Source organism: Pimephales promelas, chromosome 4 (genome assembly GCF_988280905.1).
Source record: "Pimephales promelas chromosome 4, fPimPro1.hap1.1, whole genome shotgun sequence".
NCBI lineage: Eukaryota > Metazoa > Chordata > Actinopteri > Cypriniformes > Leuciscidae > Pimephales > Pimephales promelas.
Window position 1 is genome coordinate 35292749 of NC_142772.1, and position 27356 is coordinate 35320104.

The 27356-nt window shown below is 36.7% G+C and overlaps 1 protein-coding gene across 1 annotated transcript; it reads right to left on the reverse strand.

Annotated features, from left to right (window-relative positions):
- Positions 1 to 215: 215 nt before the first annotated feature.
- Positions 216 to 10968, reverse strand: sfrp1a (secreted frizzled-related protein 1a). Its single transcript, XM_039659724.2, has 3 exons — positions 10077 to 10968; positions 7352 to 7432; positions 216 to 2151 (listed from the first exon to the last, which is right to left on the reverse strand). Exons 1-3 carry the CDS (start codon positions 10588 to 10590, stop codon positions 1826 to 1828), a joined length of 921 nt encoding a protein of 306 aa, XP_039515658.1. The 5' UTR covers positions 10591 to 10968; the 3' UTR covers positions 216 to 1825.
- Positions 10969 to 27356: the final 16388 nt, after the last annotated feature.

The following is a 27356-nucleotide window of genomic DNA, read 5'->3' on the forward strand; positions in this document are numbered from 1 at the left end:
AAAATACGGTTGGGATTCTTCTCAAAACACAGACTGAGCATAAAAACAACAACTGAGCATAAAACACAACAATTAGCTGTATCTGGCAGTCATATCTGAGGATGCAGACAGTTTGATTAAATCTGACAGTCTATTGTACTCATCCATGCAATCGTTTCCAGAGCTGGCTTGTTTTTTTTACTTAGAGCATGGCCCATAAATCATTTGACACATGGCAGTGAAATTGCAGTTTATTGAACTTGTGCTCATTGTTGATATAAGACTGTTGCAACATTCCAGAAAGGATTAACATGCTTAAAAAAACATGCGACTTCAGACAGTAAGAATGAATACTGTTATAAAGTATATTGAAGTAAAATCACTTTGTAAATAATTTATCTTGGCCAGCATACACATACTCTTTTCTCTGGAATTATGTACCAGTGTGTGCGTCTGACCTGAACTTTTCAGCTGCTACCTGTCATGGCATAACTCTCATTATGAAAAAAAAATCCCTCATTAATCATAGTGCACCAAATTCACAGATATAATAATATCAACTAAGCAAAGTCAACAAGAAAATAATCTTAATGTTCCCAATGAGCAAACTGAATTCTAGTATGAATAATACACGTGTTTTGAAATGGTTTGATGCTCCTTACATATTAACCACAGAAAATCGCTGTAATTGGAACAATGACTGTATATGACAACAACCTAAATGTTTAGGAAACATTTTCTGTCTAAAACTACTAGTTTAACAAAGACTGGAAAAAACATGGTGTGCAGAAGACGTCAACGTTTTTATAGTGTTTATTTTATATTTGTGCTAGAATTTTATATACAAAATGATTGCCAACATAAAAAAATGGATAAAAAAAAGAGTTCTACACCACAGCAAGATCATTTTAAGGAAAAAATAAAGAGATGCTTTACGTAATGCACACTATCCATTCTTAAATGATTAGTTTAGACAAAGCTTTTGGCTAAAATGTCAAGAGTTTTTCAATTAATAAAACCTCATTTGCAAAAAGCGCTATACACTAATAACAGTAGCGAGTTGTGGGATTATATGAAAAAAAAAATGTCCTGTACCAATGAACATTTTCAGCAGTACTGTTGATATAATGCTATATGCTGTTGAGTAATGTTCTTTTATAATCATTTTACTAGTCAGTTTGTTCTACAGCAGATAAGGTATATGCCTATATACAGTATTCTACCATCAAACAGAATCCATTATCATCCCAATCATATGGCACTGGGCAATGCAATTCATCATATACATGGATTGAGCAGTGCAATAAATGTTATGCATATACAGTATATCTTGTCAAAAATATGGAAAGCAGACCTCTTATTCTTCACTAGTATCAACAGAGAATTTCTAATCAAGTTTGATGGTCACAGTAAAGTATATAACCAATTAACACTGCAAAATAATGTCGTCTTTTAAATTTGCGGTAATTCTAGCAACTTGTAATGGACTCTGCTTAAAGAAATGGATTGTATGTACCTTCACAGTGTGTATAAAATTCATGTTATAGTTTTTATGTGTGTGTTTTTTTGAAAAGAATGTTCAACAATCAATTGCAGGTGAATTCTGATAATTTCACAAGATATTATCAACAGTTACATATTTGGATATATACAAAAGTGATCAGTTGGTTGTGGTGGAGAGTTGGTCTACTGTTTCATTCATTATCTTTTCAGTCTTAAACAACACCGATCTACAAAATACATGAGAAATATATATATATAGTATATAAACAATGGAAAATAAAACAATATTTTGGGTTGCCTGGATGTGCAAGTTCATAGAGTAAAGTGGGAGCTCTGAGAGTGTTTATTTGAAGACATTCTCATAAGCAGGGCACTTGTGGCTTTTGAGTTTTTTCATGGTCTTTTTGAATTCTTTGCTAGATTTGTCCCACTTGTGAATGCCGGTGAGAAGGTACTGTTTGTCCACCTTGCGTCCCATGATAAGATATGTGTTTCCGAGATTTTCAAGCTGCGTGCAGGGGCAGTCGGCTCCGTTCTTCAGGTACAGAGTGAGTTTCTTCAGGTCTTTCTTCTTTAAAGTTCCCAGCTTTATGATTTTTTTCCTCTTCTGCAGGATCACTTTGCGATCCGTGTTCTCCCGTTTGACCTCCTTGATCTTAGTCTTTATGGCTGTGGATAAAGAGAAAAGAGAGAACTGAGATCAGCTTTCTGACGTTATCTTCTCCGATGGGTGGAGAGGAGACCGAAGATTACATCATCTTGTCAGTAAATATTAGTATTCTGTTTTTCTTCAAATAAACCATTGTGTTCATTATAATGACATGGAGATTTTGAGAGCTGCCAGGAAAAGCCCCCGCAGTGTTTTTTTAAACACTGCTCCCACCTAATGCATCTGTTGTGGTCTATGATATTCCAAAGCTTCATTCAAACTTATGTTGTGTCCTGGATTGTGCAGCGCTCTCACATCTACTCAAAGTCATCTAATTTCCCCAGGCCATGTGCAGGGTTCAAAGAGGCAAAGAAGGGTTTGGGTTGCAAGGGGTATCGCTGGCAGTTCCCAAACGTCCAAGGCCATAAAAGAGAGATTATGCTTCCAAGTAATACAGGGAGCAAAAGAGAGATGAAGGACTGGAAGAAAAAAAAATGAAGAGAAGGTGTAATCAAGATCAGGCCTGCCTTCTCTGCCAATGGTCTCAGGGCAAAGCCATAATGATACTGGTCTCTCTGTCATGAACTCTGTCAAGTTCAACAGAAAGCATCGATATCCATGCAAACCAAAACCGCTCTCATTGCTGTATTCCTTTCCCAGGGGGGCGAGAATGTCCCAAATTGCAGCTTCACTGCCCTCTGCCCCTCCAGATGTAACAGGATACTAGGTTTTGTTCCTTTGAATACCTCTCTTATAAGCTTAAGGCAATTAGTCAAAGGTAAAAAAAAAAAAAAAAAAAAAAAATCTAGATGGATATATTGGCTGTAGGTGAAATGGGTCCCATTCAACTGTTACTTACTCCACTGGAGAAAACCATCAACATTTATCAAATATCAAAAGTATCCATGCACCAGTAACCAAAATTCTGCTTGATACCTTGATAACTATTTTCTTGTTATGGCTGATAACCAATAAATGGCTGATATAAAAATTCTATACCATTTTGCCAACAATTTTTATATATTTATATATTTAAAAAAAAAAACTAAAAGCAATCGTTTTAAACAAATGCTAGAGGTGAATTTAGCATCATTATTATGTACAATATGCAAATGGATATGCTAAATAATACATCTAACAGCTAAAGTATTAGTTGTTAAAGATTGAGTGATAGTGATATAAATATGTGGGGAATTAGCTATTTAAATGAACAAGTAAATATCTAATATTAACTGATAATATTAAAATTATTTTAAAAAAAATTATAAACTTGAATAGTGGTAGATAATAGATGTGGTACCAAAATAGAGTGTAACCCTAAACGTAACAGACAACAATTGGTAAAAATCAATGCAAAAATTTCATTTAAAAATGACGTACCTTGCCGTGTTTAATTGTAATATCAGACTCTTATGAAGAGTCTTATGACTCTTAATCTGTCTGATCTGTAAACTCTCTTTAACCTGTTAATCTTTTTATTTCCTTAAGCTTCTATGCACGAGTCAACTCCACGGTGGTCCTGCCAGAGAGTCAAACTTCAATGGCTGTTCCTCCTTTCCACCGCCTTGCAGGTGATTTTTTTTTTTTTTTTTTTGGTCCTGGGTTAACGATGGAGAAACATGCTGAGGCTAACATCTTCAGCGGTCTAACATCAGTGACTCACAAGTGAACTTAAGGTCTCCTTCATAAGAATTTGGTCCAATTAGCAGGCCAATACTAAAGACCCATGGAAATGAGCAGACATCTATTGAGATTTACTGCTAATTATGCTTTAACAACCTGATCAGACTCCTGGCTGTCAATGAGCAGACCACAATGAAACTAAATCCTCCCCATATCCTGTTGAACTTTGGCTTACAAACATTCTCTGCAGCTTGAAGCGTGAAAATATAATGCGTGATCATTGCCAAGGAAAGTTAAAGTCCCCATCGAGACCCCTTTTAAGTCAGAAGAGTAGCTCTCAACACTTTAAGGCATACTGTAATTCAAAAAGCTACATGATGAACTGTGTTCTATTCTGCAACCCATAACCTCACATCTCACACCTTCTCACTTCTAATGACTCTTTCAGAAATAAGCCAGAGTCTTCTCAGTATTAAAAGTGCACATGGAAGGGATTACAGCTTGATCTGAAGTCTATAAAAGGGCTTAGTGTTTGATGAAATTTAAAAAAGAAATGGTCTGAAGGTTAAAGCATTATCAAGTCAGGCTAGAAAGAGTGTTGCCTACCTCCCACAACCACTTTATCTTAGCTTAAATCCCACTTTAACCCCATGGTGAACTTATTTTCCACATTGTGTTTGTGAATGTAATCCTTACAAATGTAAGGACATGGGTACAGTCTAATACCTTCAGATGTGGTTTTACAGCTAATAGGAAATGCCACACTTTTATGAACAATAACATTGGGAAAGCTATAATAGGGTTAGTCTCTTAGGTTCACTGTAATCCAGTGTTTCGAAAAGGGCACACCACAAAAAGTGCCACATAAATCGAGCCATGTGCCTTTCTAATCTCCCCCAAACTGATAAGACAATACTAGTTGAATAGCACACCACTTGACTTCACAGATCTACAGAACTATGTGAGGACAATAAGCAAGTATTGTGCTCAAAGACTCCACATACAGATCTATACCGCATACCACAAAAACATCAAGCAGGCCTAATAACGTTAACATTTCCGAGCACATGCAGTGGATCATATTCTAAACAAACCCAAGCAGATAATGTTTCAGTCTCAGATGGTCCAAATAAGTACTTCATGCTTGAAAGCTTTGGTAAATATTTGATAAATAAGATATAAACAAAGAGAGCATATCTCCGAAATCGTGCGGTCACAATCAGTGTTCTTTCCAAAATGAAATGAATCATTTTGATAAAAAAAACAGTGAAAGTATTCACATTTCTTCTGTGATAAATATAACTGAAAAAAAAAAAAGTTTAACCTTTGTCCCTGATCTTTGACCTCGCTTCCTCTGTCATTTTGGAGACATGTCCACAGCCAGATGTAACGATGCCATAAACTCAGTAGGGAGAGTTTGGGCTGAAACAATTCACAAACATGGCACCTGTGGTTCGGGGTGAGCTCCAGTTAAAATAGTGCTACAACATACAGTTTTACTACAGGAAAGCTGCATGCATCACTGACCACAGGATAGACAGCCGACTAAAGTGCGCTAATGCTGTACTGTTTTGTCGGAAGGATAGAAGAGCAAAGCTGGAATGGAAATAGAACTCCATCTGTCTTTGTCTTTGTCTTTCTTCTGTCTTTGTCTTCTGTTTCCATAGTCTTCAAATATATATTCAAAATCTGGATGGAACTTAATGCTTGATAGGAGGATCCAGGGCCATTCAAAATGTCTAATAAGACAACAATATGTATTTAGACTGGATGGAGAAACTATTCCTTGCATTTACTTTAATTGAATACTTCACAGAGTGAACCCTGTCTTCCTTCACTGTCTGTCTGTTTCAATTTCCTGGATTAGAAATGTAGCACTATGGTCACAGAGAGAGTGTCAGTGGTGTTGGTATACATAAAGCTGACCAGAGAAAGACGGAAAGATAGCTTACCCATTTTAAACACTAAATGAAACTTTATGGTTTTGTCAGAGGCTAACCAAAACCAGCTTTTGTTTTCCTCTTCAGGGGAAAGCAGGAAGTCACTCTCACACTGCTCTCCTTTTGTTGAGGTCAACTCCTGCTGTGATTGGCCTTAACGGCTGCAGTTATAGGCTCATTTAACAGTCATTGTTGTTAACCATCCTTAAATCTAAATGCCCAGTCACACTGAAAATCGAACAATTAAACCCGCTTTTCATAACAGTAGATAATACGGACCACCACTGTATCAATGTCCATACACTACGATTCAAATGGTTTTTGTTTAAATAAGTCTCACCCAGGCTGAATTTATTTGTAAAAACAGTAATATTTTAAAATATTATTACAACTTAAAATAACTGCTTTTTTTATTTTTATAATTTGACAAAGTAATGTATGAACGATGGCAACGCAACATTTTTTGCAGCCACCCAGTCTTCAGTGTCACATGATCCTTCAGAAATCATTCTAATTTGCTGATTTGCTGCTCAAGAAATATTTCTTATCACTATCAATGTGGAAATGATAAATACATTTCTTTCAGAATTTTTGATGAACAAAGTAAAAAGAAAATCAGAATTAATTTGAATTATTTTGTAATATTATAAATAAATATATTTTGATCAATGTAATGGATAATTGCTGAATAAAATGATTAATTTCTTTAAAAAAAAAAAAAAACTCTACTGACCCTATGAAACTAAAGAGAGAGAAGGGATCTGCTGTAGGGTATACTCTGATTTACCCCAATGACCAAAGAGTAAACTCAGACTTTGTCAGATTCTGCCCAGAGGTCAACCCCTGGGCTGTTGTCACAACCAGACAGAAGAGCAAACATCCCAATTTAGAGCTGTTAGTAACAGCCAAATAAAGACTTTAGGGCCTCTGCGAATGACCTCAATTCATTAGCTAAACAGTTGTGGTCTCTCAAAGGGTAATCCAAACCCTGACATAGATTTACAAGGGTTAAAACATTCTGCTGCTGCTGTTTTAAGTGTTTAAAACCATTGCATTGTTCTATTAAAAGTGGTTTTGGCAGTCAAGACGACCAAATATGTGCAAAATAACAAAATCTTGATCCAGTGATTCTAAAAGTGCTTGAATCTGTCCCAAAAGCGGTGTTAATGGCCATGAAATAAAATATCATTCTGGCACTCAACATTTATGGCTAAAGAAAGTTATGACTCAACATGATGACTTAACACTGGTGAAAGGTGGACCTCATCTTCAAACTAAACTCAACTGAAAGATTCAATATATCAATAAGCAAGTCATTATAAAAAATGCATTGCTATGGTTTCCGCTCTTGAAAGAACACATTTTTTCCTTCATTATTCTAACATAAGACATTAAAAAGTAAATTTAAAGATGAGCAAAAACATCTTTATGAGCCCGCTGGGGAAGCTAAAGGAATAGGTGAGTAGTTCTGGTTCAGGACTGTGTGGTTTTGGCTGTTCTTTCAAACTAATATATCAGTCTTGGCTGTCTTTCATGCCTGCTCCATTTCCAGAATATAGACGATGAGAGGGAAAGATGGGCTCCAGTCTTGGCAAGTTCAGTGTGTGAGCGCAAAATAGCGTAAATGTGTGTGTGCTTAATGTATTGATGTTCTTACCAAATTCACTGGCACACATGTGCTCCAGAATCACATCCGTCTTCATTTCATTGTCGCAAGGAGGACAAACTGGAGAGTATCCTAAAGCAGAGGACATGCTGTCAGTGAAATATCAGGAAATTTGCCGTATCAAAAACCAGAGTGTAATTGTTACCAAATATTTTATTTTTTTGTCCCAAAGAAAATTGAGTGTGACTCTCTGGCAAGTTTGCTATTGACTTTAAACAGTGGGGAACCAATCACAGTGCAAAAAGACGAGAATTCAGACTTCCTTAACTTTCTCTAATTATCTACCCATCAGCCAAGCAATGGAAATTTCTTCTTGGCTTTCTTCTATTTTTTTGAAAGGGCCTGAAATACATCCTGTGCTTTGAATTGTTAGTATTGTGTTTTGCTTTGCTCTGCTCTTATGATAGCACTAAAGATTAGAGTAAAAACTTTTTAGAAATACAAAAAAAAAAAAAAAAAATGTTTGCCTTTTTTTTTTCTTTGCCCGTCACGTGGTAATTTGACGTAAACTATGATGATGTTATTTACATTTGTATATAACTATCGTTACAATTTACGCAGGTTAGAAAAAGGAGGCATGGGACAACACCCCAATAACTGGGGCTGACTAATTAGAACAACTATTGTTCCATGAATGCCTCCCTATAGTCATGGAAACAGGGAAATTAACCCTTGAATTGAAACTCTCTAAGTCCCTTTCTTAGATTTTGATTTAAAATCTATTCAAATTCAAGCAAATTATCATTATAATGTATTTTTCAACAGGATAAAACTCCCGTCTGTCTTTAATTATGCTAGACTTTAATTTCAGTTAACTAGTTGTTTTTTTCTTTCAAATCTATTTGTGGAAGATTATTGTGGAAATTGCACTCAGGTTAAAAGATCTTGTAAAGGCAGCTTTTCGCAAAGGAATTCCTGAGGTAAACATTTTTTACGTCACAACTTTTCTGCGTAATGTAAATTATCACCCAATTACAAGCTGCCAGTGGATCAAAATTGTGCCAGAACTAGTATTTTAAAGTAATGCTGCATTTTAGGATGATGACATCAGCTCTAAGCATAAACTGTCTTGCGGAAGATAAAACAGTTCGAATTTTTGAGCGTTACTTTATCCACAGGCATGGAATCACAAGAAAATAGTGGACAAATGGCTAGGCTTAACCCCTTGTAGAAAATAGGAAGTCCTTTCTTGTCTTTAACCCGGCACTGCTTGAAGCTAAACAGTGGGTCGATATGCGAGGGAGGGTCTAATGTATCAGTGGCTTTGGGTTCATTTGACTGTGATGCTGACAGCATGTGATAACAGCTGACAGGATCTCTATGGGGTGTTTATTAATTGAACTTCTCTGGTATTCCAGCTTCCAAGCCACCATGTTAGTGTTCTCTCACTCCGTACTGTGCGTCACTAACAGCAGGCTAGGGCAGATGGCTGAAGTCACAGAAGTATCTTCTCCCAGTGTGGTACATCGTTCTGGCACACAGTCTGTTCATGCACCATGTTGTAACTTTGGAAATGGAAATTCCCTTGTAATTTATGAGCTATCTACATAAGCTAGTTTGTACTTTCCCTTGTCTGAGACATACAACTATAGCGCTCAAGTGTTTCCAATTCCATTGGGAAAGTTTGACTTGTGCCAGATGCCCTGACTTACCTGGTAAAATACTCCACATGACGACAAGAGGATATTCTGCAATACTCTAACCTACATTTGCTTTAAATTACAGGGGAGGTTTGTTTTTAACAAGAGTCTCTTAGAGTGTGGAAATGTATTTTTTTTTTTCAAACCACTGAAAATTAAAATTTTCTGCTTAAGTGCCACCAGTAAATAAAAGCAGCTGTTCAAATCTCTCTGTGTGTCTGAACTAAGAGTACTATCCTCTTGCATTACCTTATGAAAAAAATGTGTTAACAAGCACAGCAGGGAAGCACGGATGAGGGTTTGCTTTAAAATAGCAGTACATTTACAGAAATAAAATGTTTACTCATACACACAGTAATTCATTTTAAGTCATGTTTGCTGGCTGCCTTTTTTTGCAAAGAAAATTATCTATCCCAGTTGCGAAATAACACCAAATAAATAGATATGTAATGGTCCGTTGTTGGAACACATCCCAGTGTTGTCCTGGAACTCAACTAACACCCTGAAATCAATTGCTACCAGCTGTTAAATAAGCAAAAACTTAAATATTCATCTATCAAGCTTTCAAAAAGAGGCCATATCCCCTGTCTTCTGCATTTTTGTTTTATTACCATGTTACCTAGAAATGTTCACAAAACTGAATCATTTGTCCAATCGAACACAAACATGAGGTATTGAGAGCCCAGTAGGCAACAAAAGGTGTGATAACTCTAGATGAAAACCCCCAAATGGACGCCAGTCCCTGAAATAACATTGCAACTGCTTTTAAGAAGTTCAGGTGTTACTTCTCACACACAGCAAAAGGTGAAAGGTTGTAAAATGGGTAAAATAATACTAAATGTATATAGTACGCATTGAAACAGTCAGTATACCCTTACAGTATGATAAAAAAAAGTGCCATCGCTGAAACATATGTAAAAAATAATAATTATATATATTTTTTTATTTCCCCCCAATTTTTTTGTGTCAAAATATGCTTTCTAATCTATTTGCAAGAAATGTGTTTAGCTACACGTTTATCTTCACGATTCAATAAAAGTGATTTAGTGATTCCATAATTAGTCATTTGGACTTACCACTGGGATTGGAGGCCTCTGTGACATTGGGCGCACTGATGCACACTTCATCTTCAGGAAACTTCTCGCAGGTGAGCATTTCAGGCCATGGAAACCCAAATGCTTCCATGATGGGGGTGCAGCCATCACGAACATTTTCGCAGAACCAGCGGCATGGGTAGATGGGCCTCTCCAGGCACACAGGGGCAAAAAGGGAGCAGAGGAATACCTGAGTGCCCGGGTGGCAGTTCTTGTGCACCAGGGGCACCCAGCTCCCTGCTTGCTGCTTGATCTCAGCCATAGTCTCGTGCTCCAGCAAGTTGGGCAGCAGCATCTGGCTGTAGCCCACACCGTGACAGAGCCTCAGGTCATCTGGGATGTCCACACACTGGGGAGGCTTGTCGTAGATGCGACCGCCGTTGTATATCTCTGACTTCCAGGTATCGTACACATACTCAGATGTCTGGCCCAATGAGACTAGTGACATAGTCAAGATGATGATCCGCCAAAGAAACAAAGATGCAAGGGACTTCATTGTGACTCCTGGTCAGAATCCCCTATTCAATGCAGCCCCCAAAAGTGGTGAGCCTTGAGTGAAATGAAGTCCTCTTTGTCTAGAAAATGGGGAGGGAGAGCCAAATACCTCTAAAATTTATAAGACTCCGAAGTCAAAGTATTGAAGTTGTTGAAACTCCACCTCTGAGTCTGAACTGAAGCCCCGTAGCTGTTGCTGACTCACAAGACTGAGTTGCTTGAAATGCGCAGCGCTCGAGACCAGGGGAGACTGAGACAGCCTCGGCGACCAATAGGAAACTTTCCGCACCTTTTGCTTCTCGTGTGTCAATCAAAGTATTCAATGACCCAATGAATGATCCAATTTCCCCGCCCTCGCGCGCGTTTCTCTCCCTCTGTGGAAACAGATCCTTAATAACTTCATTTTGATAACATTATTCGAGGCATTGAAATTCATGAGGATAACTACATTTACCACATTCTTCTGAAAAGCCGGCAAGAGCCATTACCAGTCTGCAGAGTAAAACATCCACGCATATGCCACGAAACTGGCGTGCATTTTTAATACCAGGCAATGGAGTTAACGTTACTTTAACTGTAGGCTAATCTATTCTTGTTAAGCAGTCGTAGCGATTTCTCCACACATCGAACGTTTAAAGGTGCATTTAATAGCCTACCATAAGACATCATATTAGAACCAAATTAAGTTAAAATGTGAGGTGTGAAATCGTCAAACGCATGTTAGCTCTCCTCTGCGCAGTTGTTTTGCTAATCACATTGAGATAATGAAGTCTGAAGATAGCTCAGAGATCATTACCAGCAACTCCCGTTGTCAGGACAATTTAAAGCAATACGGCCACAGTGTGCAGGGTTTTATCTCACTCGAGTATAAGAACAAAAATTGTTATCATAGAATATTAGGAAAATTAGGAAGCTTAAAGATCCTGCATTTGAATTGATGCGACTGGAATGGTGTGTCTGTTAAAACACAAGGTCTCTTATCCAGTTTATTTTCAAAAGATGATTAAATCATCACAAATAGGGTATTCCTTATGACAATTGTTGGTTTATAGCCTACAACAACAATAGACTAAATAGATATTACATTTAACTAGCACCGTTTAACCCTATATTGTATGATATTTGATATGAACTCTTCTAAATTATCTGCATGTTCAAAACACTTTTTTTTAGTAAGCAAAAGGTAAATTTCGAGAAATGTCCACTTTTTTTAGCAGTGAAATCTTTAATGATTTTAGTAAGTAAATATATTTTATTCTAGGGCACGTTTATAAAAGCTACTTAAATGTCCTAAGTGAACATGGCTAAATTGTCGTGTCACTGAAACAGGCCTATATTATCATCCCACTGGTCATGTCTTTGTGGTCATATGGCTAACCCGGGCTAACCGCACCAAATTGCATATTTTTGCTCAATTTAGGCCCCTCCCCTCCTCGAATATCATTGTAGAAACTTTTATTTATTTATTTTACATGATTTTGTTTAAAGGTTCATTCTATTTAAAAAGAATTTTTTAGGCAATTGTTTCAGGCTTTACAATAACGTCCACTACGTTTAGTAATTTATAGTTACTACAGACATTCATTTGGAGATTAAAAAAAAAAAGAATGACTTCATCATTATAACATTTCTGCAATCAAGTGAAATTTGTTTAAATGGTGACACTTTTGATTTTTGTAGATCAAGTTTGATCTAATTATTTTATTAAAAAGGCTGACTCTTGTTCTATTTTAATTTTCTATTTATTTATTTTACTAGGCTACAAGTAACTATGGAAAACTTTATAGATAAAGATAATAAATAGCTGTTTATAATAGTTTGCTAAAATTTTAAATATTTTAGTCATTTACAAACGTGTAGACCATGCTCCGTGTAATTGAATATTTTTGACATGGTTTCGTTGTGAATCACAATATAGGTTTTAGAGACCTTAATTAATGTAACTCACAATTCACACAAACATATTTATGCATTAGGTCTTATATCATGAAAGACTTTATGTTTCTATGAATTTGGATAAACATACATGCAGCTGAAATTGCATTTCATCTCTGCTAAACTAAACAACATGAAATGGTCTACATGGGTGAACATATCTTAAAGATACAGGGCTAAAAAAAGAAATAGTGTCAGTAAAAGCGAGTGCTCTCTTATCGGATGGAACAACGTGAATCCCTCAACAGCTCTCGACTGAAGCATTTTTCAGCCAGCACCTTTCCAGAGAATTTCTTGGCCGGCTGACCGGCCGGCCTGGGAGTTTACGGAGTCTCTTAAGCTGAATAAATGAATGCATTTTCTGTTTGTATAGCCTCTGGTATAGTCCCAGGGAAATGGACTTGATCAAGCTAATATCACACTGAGAGATGCCTGCATGAATGCTAATTGAAAGGCTGTGAGTGGAAAAGTGACCCAACAGTAGGCCTCTTAACATAACATTTAAACTAACAAAGCAAAGCTGTGGTTGTTGTATTGAGTGCCCATTGGACCTTATGCAAAGTGGTTTCCTCAGCCACAATGGAGATCATTATCAGTAAAATGCGCATGCAGGTACACGAAAGGTCTAATCTTATACTAACCGCAGTGCCTAAACACATCAATAGATGTGATCAATAGAAACACATCAATAGAGGCCTAAATGCAGGAATGTGATGATGCATGCTGGGAGGTCTTTGTCTCCCGCCGTAGTTCCAAACCCATGTGTGGAAAATAAGAATTAAGTTAAAATTAAGTTACTCAACAAATCGCGTCAGTTCTAATTAAAGTGAATTCCAAAATAGCCTTTATATGTTCGGTCAAATTGGAATTGTGCTTGCCATTTCATTTACTCACTACTTATCCCATTGAAGACTATCCTCATTTAAAATAATGTTGTCCTGACACCTCCTGGGGAATTCACAAGACTGTATACCGCATTTCCACATTTTACACCAACCTGTGAGTGCTTGTCTGCATGTGTTGCAAAGCCAATGACTAACGTTTATAGACAGCTTGAACTTTCATGTTGGGATGAGGAAACAGAGAGAGAGAAGGAAATTGTCACTCCCTTTCTTACACTCCTGTTGATTTAGGCTAAGAGCTACTCTTTACATGTCAAGTTATAAAACATGTTCACACTCCATAATCACTCAGAATGGAGAAAGCAGACTGCTTTATCGGAAAGAAACTGATTCTGGTTTATTGCACGTTTCTCGAGACTCTGCTAGAGTTGAATTGGTTGCTTAATTTGTGTCTTTGTTAAGGCTTGTCAAGACACAATAAATGAGATGAAGCAGAGTGTCATCCTTGTGCCTTTTGGGGGTTGGCTGCTCTGTAAATCTTTAATTTTACGGTTTAAACTAGGCCCAAATTACAATTTAATTATAGCCAACTCTGTCGATGTCACATTGATTGCTAAGGTGGATCATAGCAACCACCATGATGTTTTATGTTTATAAACAAACAACTAGTTTATGTGGAAGCTATGAGTGAGTAGGAAAAAGTAACTGTACAGTGAAAAATTTGGACAGTTCATGCTCATTAAACCCTCGAATGTGAAGCCAGATGAATCTTATGAAGAGGTCACGGCACCCTAAAGCTGATTTTGGTGATCGGTTTTAAGTTGATATTATCAGGAGACAATATTTAAAATATTCACATTTAATTGGGCATTGCAATTCAATCCTTTTGTAGACCACCATGACATCTCCAGGGCTTCTCGGGATAAAGAGACAATATATCCAACACGCTGCACCGCAGGCCTTCAGAAAGTTTGCCAAAAAGTAAAAGATGGACTCATAGACTTTCACAATGTTCTCTCCAGCCACTGGCAGGAATGACAGATGGATTTGCACCAAGGAGAAAATAGGAAAAAGTGAGGAGCAGTAAAACAAACAAGCTGTTACTTTTCTTTCACAGCTTAAAGCCAAGGAAAGCAGAGAAAATCCCTTTGCCTCCAAAAGACCATTTAGAAGCCTGTCCTATGACGGTAGTAACATTGCAACTGATAACCACTCTAGTCCACAGTCTGACCCACTTTTTTGCACACCAATGATATCATCATCTAACCTCACCAACTATTACCAGCTTGTTTTCGAGATCTGACGCTGCCTAGTTCTCATTTAAAGTCTGTTTATAATCACAACACGACAGCATGCATTAAATGAAGTTTTATGTAACAATTCGGGAGGAGCACGTTGAAGTAATAAAAAGGCAACTAATCATCTCAAGAGAAAGCCGGTATAAATAAAGCTTTTCCTCACCTCCAGTCTCACGACAAGTGTTTCAGCATCCCTCCTCCACCCCCCATCACCTCACACTCGGCTTGGTCTACCCCAGTATAGGGAGGAGTACTCTGGGTTCGGGCAAAATTACGAGCTCAGAGCCTTCCCCCGGACAGCAAGCCAAATACGCATAAATTCATCTTTAGATTTCATGTACGTGTGAACTCGTGAAACCACTTACGGCATTTTTAAAATTTGAGCGTAATGAAGGAGAGCTGCATAACAATTTGACTGCATTTTATTTTCTAAACTACTTTCCACCTCCAGTTTATTATGATTTTGGATATTTACAGTGGTGTGAAAGTGTTTGCCCCCATGCTAAAGTTGCCTAAAAAGAGGAATAAAAAATCATCGTTTGGATATTGATCTTAATGCCTTAATTAGAAAAATGAGGTCAACACCAACCTTTAAGGACACAAATTTTCTTTGTGAATGAATAATGTATCATAAATAAATAAATGTTTTTCCTTAAAATACAGGGTGCATAAGTCATGGCACCCCTATGTTAAATTCCCATTGAGTCAGGCAGCTTTTTATTTTTAAAAGCCAGTTATTTCATGGATCCAGGATAATATGCATCCTGATAAAGTTCCCTTGGCCTTTGGAATTAAAATGTCCCCACATCATCACACACCATTCACCACACCTAGAGATTGGCATGGGGTACTTTCCATAAGATCATCTTTCAATGCAAATCAAACCAGCTATTAGGCTAACTGAAGTAAAACCATGCCAATCTCTAGGCATGGTGAATGGTTTGTTATGATGTAGGGATATATTAATTCCAAAGGCCAAGGGAACTTTATCAGGATGCATATTATCCTGGATCCATGAAATTGGCTTTAAAAATAAAAATCTGCCTGACTCAATGGGAATTTAGCATAGGGGTGTCCTGACTTATGCACCCTGTATTTTAAGGAAAAACATTTATTTATTTATGATACATTATTCATTCACAAAGAAAATTTGTGTCCTTAAAGGTTGGAGTTTTCCTCATTTTTCAAATTAAGGCATTAAGATCAACATCCAAAATATGATTTTTATTCCTCTTTTTAGGCAACTTTAGCATGGGGGCAAACACATGTTCACACCACTGTATTTGTAAAACCATCTAACAATAGTGTTTTTCTTTATAAAAAGGGCATTTACCACAGGAAATAAACAATATTAAATGCAAAAATTAAAATTCAATCCAACCAGAAGAGCTATATAGGCTTATCATAAAAAGGGAGGAGGGTCATTATCTTTAAATCACAGGAGGCAGTCATATCGAAAAGGTTTTATGTTCCAGAGAGGAACACCGCACACTGAGTCTTTACCAAATCCATGTCAGGACATCTTAATAAATATGGGGAACGAGAAGGAAATGCTGGAGCTCAGAGCCATTTTGACATCCATCTGTTTATAATTACAGGAACCTTATGCCACCAAAGAACACACTTTTTCCTCTTCTGTATTTTACCACTGAAACATATTTTCATTCGTAAATCAAATTCAGCCGGTTTGTCGTTTTATTTCCTTCTTCAAGAAACGTTTCTATATGGGGTCTCTTTTATGTTCAATTCGATTTAAGTAGGACAAACTTTAAAAAGAGTATATGTGGTTAAAAAAATAGATCCCAGCCCTCCGCACACACAAAATTAGTTTGTCTTTTTTAATTCTTTCAAAAATCTGTTTTGATCCATTACATACAGTGCTGCCAGCTGTAAAACACAGACGTAAATAATCATTGTGATCTATAAATTAAACAGCATAATTATAAGGCTTACAAATCCAAACCACAATAGTTTTTCACCCATGGCTTTGGGAACTCCAGCACAAAGAACGACTGAAGGAATTAGGTCAGCTGATGCATGACATTCACCAGACATAGAAACATGTGTTGCGGTGGCTCTGTGACTTCATGCATGGGCAGAGACAATTGTCCAGCACTGCAGCCTCGAGGCTCTCGTCTTTCTTTTGCATGTTCCTAAACAGCGCTCTTGGGACACCCTCCATAACATCAGCACAAATAAACAACATTTCACAGCATGCTAGCTAAAATGAGTGCCAGTCATTTCAGTTCATTTAATTCTGAATCACTTTTTGCCTGAGACTATTAGCAAGTAAATTACAATAAACTTCCACTACTTCAGTGGATTTATTCTTTAATCAGTGGAGATATGCTGTTAAATTAGTGCCTATAATTAAAGAATGTTGATGACCATAACATTTAGTGGCTGCTGATTATTGCAGATAAGGCTATTTATGTGGCTAGCAGCTGTTCATTGTCCAGTGAACTGAACAGAATGTACCTAGCATTGCGTTTTTTTTTTTTTTTACAACAAAGAGTTTTTATGTCATTGGCACTGAGAGCAACACTACACTGGTGACCATTTGTAAACAAAATGGGAACCTGTCCAGCTCTTTGCATTTCTTTTTTTTTTTCCCCACAAAGCAGCCCTAGTGTGGTCTCATCAGGAACTCATTGCATTTAAACGAGGAAGGCATGGTGTGTTGCATTTAGTTATTCTAACCACTGAATTATCTATCCTTCAAGAACCTCGACATTTTACCCGTTTACTACAACATGGCTGTGTGTTCCAGCCTATGTGTAATAGTTTTAGTACAATATATTTTATCTCCTGTCCTAGCTAACAAGGAACATTGTCAGAACATTCTGCAACACTCAAAGTTGCAAGCAAAAGATTACAGAATCATTAATATAACTTTCTTTCAACATTATCAAGCTTGATAAACATTCACCAAAATGATAGCATGAATGAAAAGAATGAATCACACTTTGTTAGAGAAATCTATAGGAATTTAAACATTAATATATGTTATTTTGATCATTTTTGTTTTAAAAATCGATATATTTCTAAAAATGTTTCTACACTATAAAAAAAATATTGTTGGTTTAACTTAAAAAATTAAGTAACCTGGTTGCCTTAAAATTTTAAGTTGAATGAACTGGAAAAAGTGAATTAATACAATGAAGGAGATTGATTTAATCATCGGAAACTGAAAATAATAAGTTGTCTGAACTAAATAAATTATTTAAGTTGATTTGACAAAAGAAAAAATGTTGTGATAACAAATTTTAAAAATATTTTTTTTACAGTGTAAATTAATATATCAGTTCTTCTAACTTTCTAACTCAATGTAGTTTGTTGGTTGAACATAATTTATTTAGAAGTCGTAATAACTGGAAAAGATTGACGCAAACTGTTGCAAAACATTTGCATAATCATTCATAGAATGTAAAGTCGTTCGCTGGGTAGAAGAAGCGGTTTCAAATGTGCAAAATACAAGCAAGTTCATATATTCCAAGATCTGTTTTTGATTTATGACTTACATGTATTTTAGCATGGACGTATGATTAATGAAAGGTCCAGCTGCTGCTAAGAGTGAAGTACAGGCCGGGAAGGTCACCTGCCTGGTGGCAAAGTTCCCAGAGAAAACAGCGTTCAGTTCAGTTCCTTGCTTAAGGAGACAGGCTGGATGTGACAGGAAAAGGGAGGGTTTTCCAGCCCGCAAGCTTCATGGGAGTGCTGACTCCGTCGGCGCGCAGTAGGTCATCCCGTCGTCGTCTCAACTGACTGTCAAAATAATGTGAGTTTTGGCAGCCCATGGGCAACTTGATGCCATTAAGTGTGGTTCTAATCGGACTTGTCTGGTCGAGACCGTTCCAATGATTACACTTAATCAAGGTCTCTAAATCTATAGGCTGGACAGGAACCTAAAACTTTTAGGATATAAAATGTTTGGCAGTAATTTCATCTATTTCTCTCTTCCCTGAGAGCTAATTCCAAGGAGAGCATTTCAAGGCACTGGAAAAGCAATTAAATCAAACATGGGTGAGTGACTGCAGGACAAATGCCTTGTCAGCACTTCTCAACGGCAAGGGAAAGCTACTCAGCTTTTTGAGGGAATGGGCACTGAAAAAAATAGTCGAAGGAAAACCCAAACAAAGAGAAGGAGAGAGAGACTAAGAGAAAGAGAGAGAGTATGAAGAGATAGACAAGAGGTCAGTTACACACTGCCTTCAAATTTGGGGTCAGACACAGTGTTTGACCTTTGACCTCACAGTTCACATCACCCCATAATTGCCTTTTTGCAGCAACCCTCCAGTCTTCCATGGCCAAAGACAATGTAACAATTTGTCTTTTCAATTATCTGTCACTCACTCAAGACTAGAGCCTTTCAGAGGGCGTATATGGTTTCTTTCTCCATTCCTATTTATTTATTTATCTTGAATGGCAAAAGTGGGGGTCGTCTGGACCCTGGAAAAAGGGGCTCTTTGTCTAAGCTGGTTTCGCATCTACCCCCTCCACTGTTCCCTACCTCTTCATATTCAATCCTTCCCACTTTATGCCTGTAGGGGTCTTTAAGAGGGCTACACAGGCTTTACCCCTGGGCCATTTCAAGGTGGATTTCCTTATTCCTTATTTCCTTATTCTCCTTAAATCTCAACCTGCGACTGTGTGTTGAAATGGTCAGGATTGCAGTATACCCTTGTTTTTCCCTCAGCATTTTCTACAAATTAACATATTTGTTAGGCTATTTTTTTTTGTTCTTACTTGTATATATTGAGTCTTAATGAAAAAATTAAACATATTTTTTATAATCCTGATGATGTCTCGACAACGAGCAAGCAGAAAAATGCTGTGTCCTTTTTGGAGAAGAATTGGCTTTATGGAATATAAAGGCATTCCAGAGAAATATCTGGTACAGATACTGTTACAGCTGAGATTGAATGATAAACATGACATGAAGTCTCTGTGCTAGATACCTCAATGTTTAAACACAGCATATTCAAAATGAAATGACTGTACTGAACATATCTATAACCCTAATGCCTTTTTTCCACTACCTCCATCCTTGTTTCTCCCATAAAATTTGAGAAGAACAAATTTCAAAAAAAGATAGTTTTGATAGTCTTTTTTTGGAGAGAAGCCAAAACCCAGTTAAACAGCCCCTATTTATCATTTATAAATGATAAATAGTCTAAATTGCCTAAAACACATGGATATATTAATTATTACTAATGAACTGTGTCAGACATGAATATTAAATGGTCTCCATGCTGGAAAAAGTCTCTAAGCACCAAATCAGCACATTAGAATGATTCCTGCAGGATCAAGTGACACTAAAGACTCGAGTAATGATGATGCTAAAAATTAAGCTTTGCCATTATACATAAATAACATCTTAGAATATATTAAAATAGAAAACAGTTGTTTTACTTTGTAATTTTGCAATATTGATGTTTTTACTGTGCTTTTTATTTAAATAAATGCTTCCTTGGTGAGCAAAGAAACTTCTTTCAAAAACTTAATGTTAATGTTTCCATTATGCACTCCTATGATGATTTGTTAATTTGAAGCATTGGCCTCTGCGTGTACAGTTTTACAAATAATCAAGGAAGGTATACTACTCAGTCAAGCACAAGTTTACACACATGCACAGTGTGGGAGAGAGAATAATAAAACTGTCAAATTTCACAGTTTGATTAACAGCTTTTATAGAGATGAGTGCAACATGAAGTAATTCACCTCTGGTTCAAACATGCAACAGAAATTAAATTCACTTGTTGGGTACATCTAGACATGACCCCACAGAGCCAGTGAATGTCATCAGAAACATGCAAATCCTATAACTAGTCCAAGTTTGCCACATGCTTTACCACAAGGCGGGAAACCTTATTTAATAACGGAAGTGTGATTCATACTCCACTTCTATTGAAGCAACACCAAGTAACTTTTCCTCTGCGGTCGCCCTACAGGTTGGAAGCGGAATTGTCCATTACCGCTGTCGTAAATAATTTAACCTACCGCAGCCTACTGTCGCACGCACGCTCGTTGTTTATCCAGCACCGGCTTTGGAATGTACGATGTCCACAGACAAGGTAGAGTGTGTTGCATGATTTCCGTATGATGTATTGCGACTCAGAAACGAAGAAAAACAAAATAATGACTATTGTAGCACTTGATAGAAAGCAAGGTAAATTTGTAGTTTTCTTAAGTCTCATTAGAACTACAGAAACGAGACCCGATCTGGCAATCTTACATAGCGTGCTTAGCAGATATAGGACTGCAAAGCGAATCCAGAAGTGCCTTCGACCCTGTTACGACTTAATGAACCTCCAAAACGATTTTGGAAACATTATTTTAAGGGGGGAAAATTCTTAATTAGTGTTGCTTTAAAGAATAGAGAAAATTTGGTTTGAAGGACAAGGGTCATTGTAAATCTCTTTTGGTAGTGGCAAGACTTTGACCCCAGGTTCATTGTCACAGCTTAAGCTAGAATAACAAAACTTAATGTGCTTGTGAGAAATGGAGAGCAAAATGAGCTAGTGGGTTAAGCTGGAATGCAGTGAATAAAAAGGAATCAAATGTAACCCGAATGATAAAACAGACTCTAAGCAGGATATTAAACAGCTAATAAACATTAAGAGACACACTTTGCTTCTCTTTAATGCTTACCAGCTTGACAAAACAACATGGCTCACTAGGAAAAGTACAATTAATGTATTTATGCCACATTTTCTAGTAGCCTTCCATGTGTTGCAAAGACAAGGCCTCATTAGTCACAAGCCAATGTTTGAGACTAGCTTAATTCAGGATATGTTGAACACATGTACTTTCTTAGTTGTTTTTTTGTGTGTGTGTGTGTGTGTGTGCCAAGTACATGTGTGTTTGCAAAAAAAAAACAAAAAACAAAAAAAACAAAAAAGATTTATTGAATATTATTTCTGTTACCACTGGACGGCATGCTTGCTGTGTTAACACGTTTCATACATCAGAAGATGCAGCTTAAAACAATCTATCACAAACACAAATTTGGAAGCCAGGAAGACACTGAAATACATCAGAACATAAAACAGACTTTTGGTTTATATTCTGGTAAATAAAAGTGAAAATGTGTTCCAGTTGTATGTCCATATTGATTAGTCTCACAGCTATAAATGGCATTTTAAAAGAAACCAGCTGGCACATCTACAAGGCAACGGGCAGCAGCCAAAAACCAGGGTAACCCATGTCTATAAATTTATCTATACTCACTCTCTGAATGATGTCATGAACAGTTGGATGGCTAGTTTAATGCTTGACTATGTATGGCTTATTCAAGTGTGAAAAATGCTGGGCAGGGAGTGCTTAAAGGTTGCACATGTCAGCGTGGCATGCACAACTAGATGAGATGGATTGAGCTGAGATTTTACTCTCTTTGGGTCCAGACCATAAAATGACAGAGAAACAAAGGCTGCATTGAAACTTGATATTGCTCATTTTTAAACAGTTCTAGAAGATACCTAAAACATATTTTTGTAAATAACTTGTAAAGTCAAGCTCTACTCTGTGAAGCTGACTTACTCATTTTGAAACTCGAAAGACTGTTTCAGATAGTTTTTGTCTCAAACATTTTTTTTCTTGTATGGGCCATCTTAACATTTGGCATATTGCATTCTGCTGATGGACCTGATCCAGGTATGGTTAAAGAAAGCTTTTTTTCTGTGCCTCAGATTCATCACATCTGTTGCCTATTTGTTTTTTAAATTTCACCCATAAAGCTACCATTTTAAAGTACACTGCACATAGATATCACTGTTACTGATGTAAAAGTTCTCTGCCTGAGTTACCCAGATATGACAAAACATAAGAACATATATTTTGATTATTGATTTGATATTTTGTTGTTATATTCTATCATGGTCACTCCAACATCTGTTGTTTACACCAATTACCAATCATCTCAATGGAATACATGCGTTTTGGTGCTGGAATTGTGACGTGGAGTTGCACATATGCTACAAATCAAATGTGAGTCATATTGTAATAAAATCAGTTTAAATCATATTTTCTTTAACCAATTTTAATTTTATCTTTGAGATTTACATTAGTGTACTGCATTATTGCCACTATTTCCATTGTGCACATTTCTCATACATTTACGTAGCACTTGCTGCCATCTGTAGCATAGATAAGGTACTGCTTAATTAGAAGTCACATCCCTTGATAAAATCAACAACTTGCTTAATTATTTACCATATATTATACCAGATTGCTGTGTTGCCATAATTATGTCATTTCACCTTAAGTTTGCAAACTGTAGCTTGACAGCTATATATTAGCTGTTAGCTATATATATTTGGGCTGTGCAAAAATGAATTGCGATTAATCGCATCCAAAATAAAAGTCTGTGTTTACATAATATATTTGTGTGTGCTGTATATAATTATTTTGTATATATAAATGCACACACATGCATGTATATATTTAAGAAAATGTGTTATTCATATATAAAATATTTATATTTATATAATTTAGATTATGTATTTACATATATACAGAATTTAAGCGCAAATAATTCTTAAATATATACATGCATGCACAGGTATTTATATATTCAAAATAATTATATACAGCACACACAAATACAGTATATTATGTAAACACAGACTTTAATTTTGGATGCGATTAATCGCAATTAATTTTTGCACAGCCCTAATATATATATATATATATATAAAGCTGATTGACTTACAGAATCACAAGTGTGAAAAACCCATTCAATTATATGAACAGAAGCGTCAGTTCTCCAATACAAGTGTTTAAAAAAAGATTTTGAAGGGTAAAAACATGTTTTTACCCAGTGAAAACTAAGACTTATAATGTTTGAATTTGATGAGGATGAAGTTCTAGCATGTTTTTATCTTCTCTAAACAATGCCTGATATTGTATAACAAGCTACTTTGTATTCGCACACTGTTATTTCAAGTTGATTTTAGAATGACCTGCTGTTTATTTTTCTCCCAATTTGTCTGTCATTGTCTAATAACGCAAATACTCAACTGAGACATTTTGTAAACCATAGTTTGTACAAATTGTCTAGGATTAGGCAGAAAGGTTTCTTTATCAGAAATCAGTCATCCAAGTAACAGGGAAGTCAGCATGAACGTCATGTCTTCTTTAGTTGAGACATAATTAATCTTTTCAAGTCTGCCTGCTATGTTATGCAATACTACACTGTCCCAAATTCCCAATCTATCATTGTATTTTCATTTAGGCCCCTATGACTTAATTATTTTTTATTTAACATTAACTTACCATTATTATACAGTTCAATGAGGAAAAAGGATGAAACCCACATGAGTCAAACATCAAATTGAGTTTGTTTTAATGACTTATTTTAATGATGGGTTTTATTTATATTATTTAGTGTTGTTTATGATGTGCTTCAACCTAATATCCCTAAATATGTAATCAAATCTAACTTCCAATCTAACATCTTCGGAGAAATAATAAACAGAGAATCAATTTGTCTTTTTTTGCTGTCCTATAATGACTGTCAACATTTGTATATATTTAGTCCACAGACATTTAATTTTAAATTAGACTAAATTAGTGTTCAGTAAAAATATTCTTGAATATATACAGTATCATACAGTAACAAAAAGAGAAGACGAAAAGAAATGTTCCTTGAGATGAGTGCAGTGAGCACAGAGATGTTCTTCTGAATTTACAGTTTTGAAATTACAGAGAAGCATAACTTGGATTTTGATAAATCCTGGCTACTTCCAGTACCCAAATTCCAAGTTTCTGAATGCTCTGTTTTTTCTCTCTTAAGAGACCAAAGCCTTGAGCTGACACGTCTTCAAAACAAATATTGATTCTCAGTCTGTCTGGCCATCATCTCTCCAGCACAAAGTTGGCTCGCATTTTTTTCAGACTGGTTTTAATTAAGACCTGCAAGAGACATGGTGTTCTTCTTTCCTCAACTTTTATTTAACTTTTATCCATGAAATTCTACTCTTCAGACTGTATGCAGCTACAATTCACATTTTTGTATTAGCAACAAGAAATGTACGCAGATGAGAAACTGAACAAGTAAAATTAATATATTTGTTGTAATTGTTAATTATTTTACTACTTTTATTTTGCTAATCATTTTACTAAAACACTTCTGTTAAATGTGTTCAACTGCTTCGAAGCATGCAGAAAGATGTAACCGATAAAACAGACATAACCATTTATTCAGCCAGTCAGATTTGGAAGAAAGCCCGTGAGAGAAGCAAGCATTAAATCACGTCTAAGGTTCCCTTTCAAGGGAACTTCGAGCTGACACACACATCAGCTTTGTGTGGCTTGTCTGGGAGTGGAGCATGCCCAGTCAGTTCTCGAGGGAGCTATCTATGAGAATGCTCCGCTCCCACTGGGCATTCTTTGAGGAGGACAGTACGGTTCGCGCTCCCCGAGGTGTGGGTCCCGCTGTTGCCGAGGCACACTAGGTCCTCAAACCACACTCTGGACAGTCAGTGCGCGGCTAAATCTAACTATCAGTATCAGCATCGGCAGATATCATTCTGAATAATCGGCAGTAGTTATTGGCTGGGAAAATTAGTATCGGTGCATCTCTACTATCTAGTATACTGTACATGCTGCCTACTAATTAAAACATTGTATGTAAAACAGTATACAGTATGCAGTGATAAAAGGATCCAATCATTATATTGCTGCATAGTTGTCAGCTGCAACACTAATGCACACTGAAAAAGTGAGTCCTGATGTCTTATCGTTTTTTAGTTTTGTTACTAGAGTACACCTTAGTGGATGAAGTGAATACAGCATCTGGAAACCTTGGAAAACACCACAGGATAATGAGGAGGAGAAGAAAAAATGACTCTAGGAAAACAACTGGGATAATGAATAGGCATACTACATATTGTTTTTCTTTGCCAAATAATGCATGTTTATTATGCTACATCACATTCATCCATGATTTTTACACCCATTCAAGTAAGTATAATATAAAAGTAGCTGATATGGTCCCTCAAAAAACAGAGGATAACACTGTTAGCACCAACGGCAGACAACAAATGCAAGACATTCCACTTTGAAAAAAGAAGAAATTACGAAATAGAATTTGAAATCCCTATCTTAAAGGAACACTTTGTAGTTTTTCAACCTTCATAATATATTTCCAAGACCCTTGTGATGGTACATCAACTTACAATAGGTTAATCGACACGGTCTGCCATAGCCTTACGTGGTCTGTATTGCGTTTACTTGCACTATGTAACTTCAGATTGCGGGTAGTAACCGGAGCACAAAAAGAACTAGAAAAATTGACTGCTTTACGGCATATACATCACTTCCCCCACCACTTCCTCAAATTGTCTGTGGCCATTCATTGATTCCCATTATAGACAGTAAAAGAAATCAACACAGTGAACCCATTGATTTCAACGGAAAATATTGAAGCCTGTTAAAAGCTGATAGCCAGGCTTAGCCAGTGAGCAACCTGTATGTCTTCTAGTAGCTGTGCCGAGTGAAATCTGAATATTTCCCTTCCGAATCTCACAGAGATGGAGGGAGTGAGTATTAGCTGTCCATGAACTAGCAGCAGGATCAACTTTATGAAACTTCTACGGGGCCATAACATAAGATACAAGGTAATGGAGCCTTTTATACATTGTCGTGTTTCTTTAGAAATAAATAATGGTTAAATGGAGTCTTTGGATGCCTCAGATGTAAAGTTAATCGCTGTCAAAATGATGTCAAAATGAATGGGAGTCAATGGAATGCTAACAGCAGGTGATAGTCAGCTACAATGGCGGCCCCGGGAGCCTTCAGTTTCCAGCGGATGGATTACCCAGTTGTTGATTGTTGATGCCGGTGCTGGATAAACAGCGCGTGTGCACGTGCGAAAGTAGGCTGTGGTAGACTAAATTATTTACGATAGCAGTAATGGACAATTCCACTTCCAACCTGTAGGGCGACCGCAGAGGAAAAATTCCTTGGTGTTGCTTTAAAATAAATTATTCAAAACTTATATGATGACATTATGACTGTCAGTTAAACGCGTTAACGGAGTTAACGCAAACCCATTTTAATGGCGTCAATTTTTTATCGTGCGATAAACAGTCTTTTTGGCCTAGCAAACCATGTAGTTTTTTTCACATGCTTTTGCTTCTGCGCTATGAAACCCATTCATTTCAATGGCTAGCGAATCTAACTAGACTGGAAACAAAACAACATACACGCCGCACACACTTGTTTGGGCTTGAGAGCCGGCCAGATAGTTGGTTAACGTTTAGTGGATGACCAGTGCGAGACGCCGAAATGGATGCCAATAAGATTCTGAATGGAAAGTTTACTTTTACTATTGCCAAAAGTTGCCAAATGGTTCCATTGACAAGACCAAAGTGATCTTTGTGTTTTGTCGTTGTGAACTGAGCTATCATCATCACAGTACGTCCAGTCTGAAATAGCACTTGATGGCCAAGCACACACACAGCTGATGCGAATTCTCCGCCCCCTTGTCAGTATCAGGACCTTATCAGTATTTTTTTCACCCTTTTATTGATGGACAGTGTTACATTGTGTGAGAGATTATTTGCTCCAAGTGAGAATGTTATTGGAATAGAACACAGTATATGCCAATGTTGTTTTCAATAAAAAACATTTTCACAAAACAAGCCGATCACAAAGCAAGCCGATCCACGCATTAAAATGAGAAAAAAAAT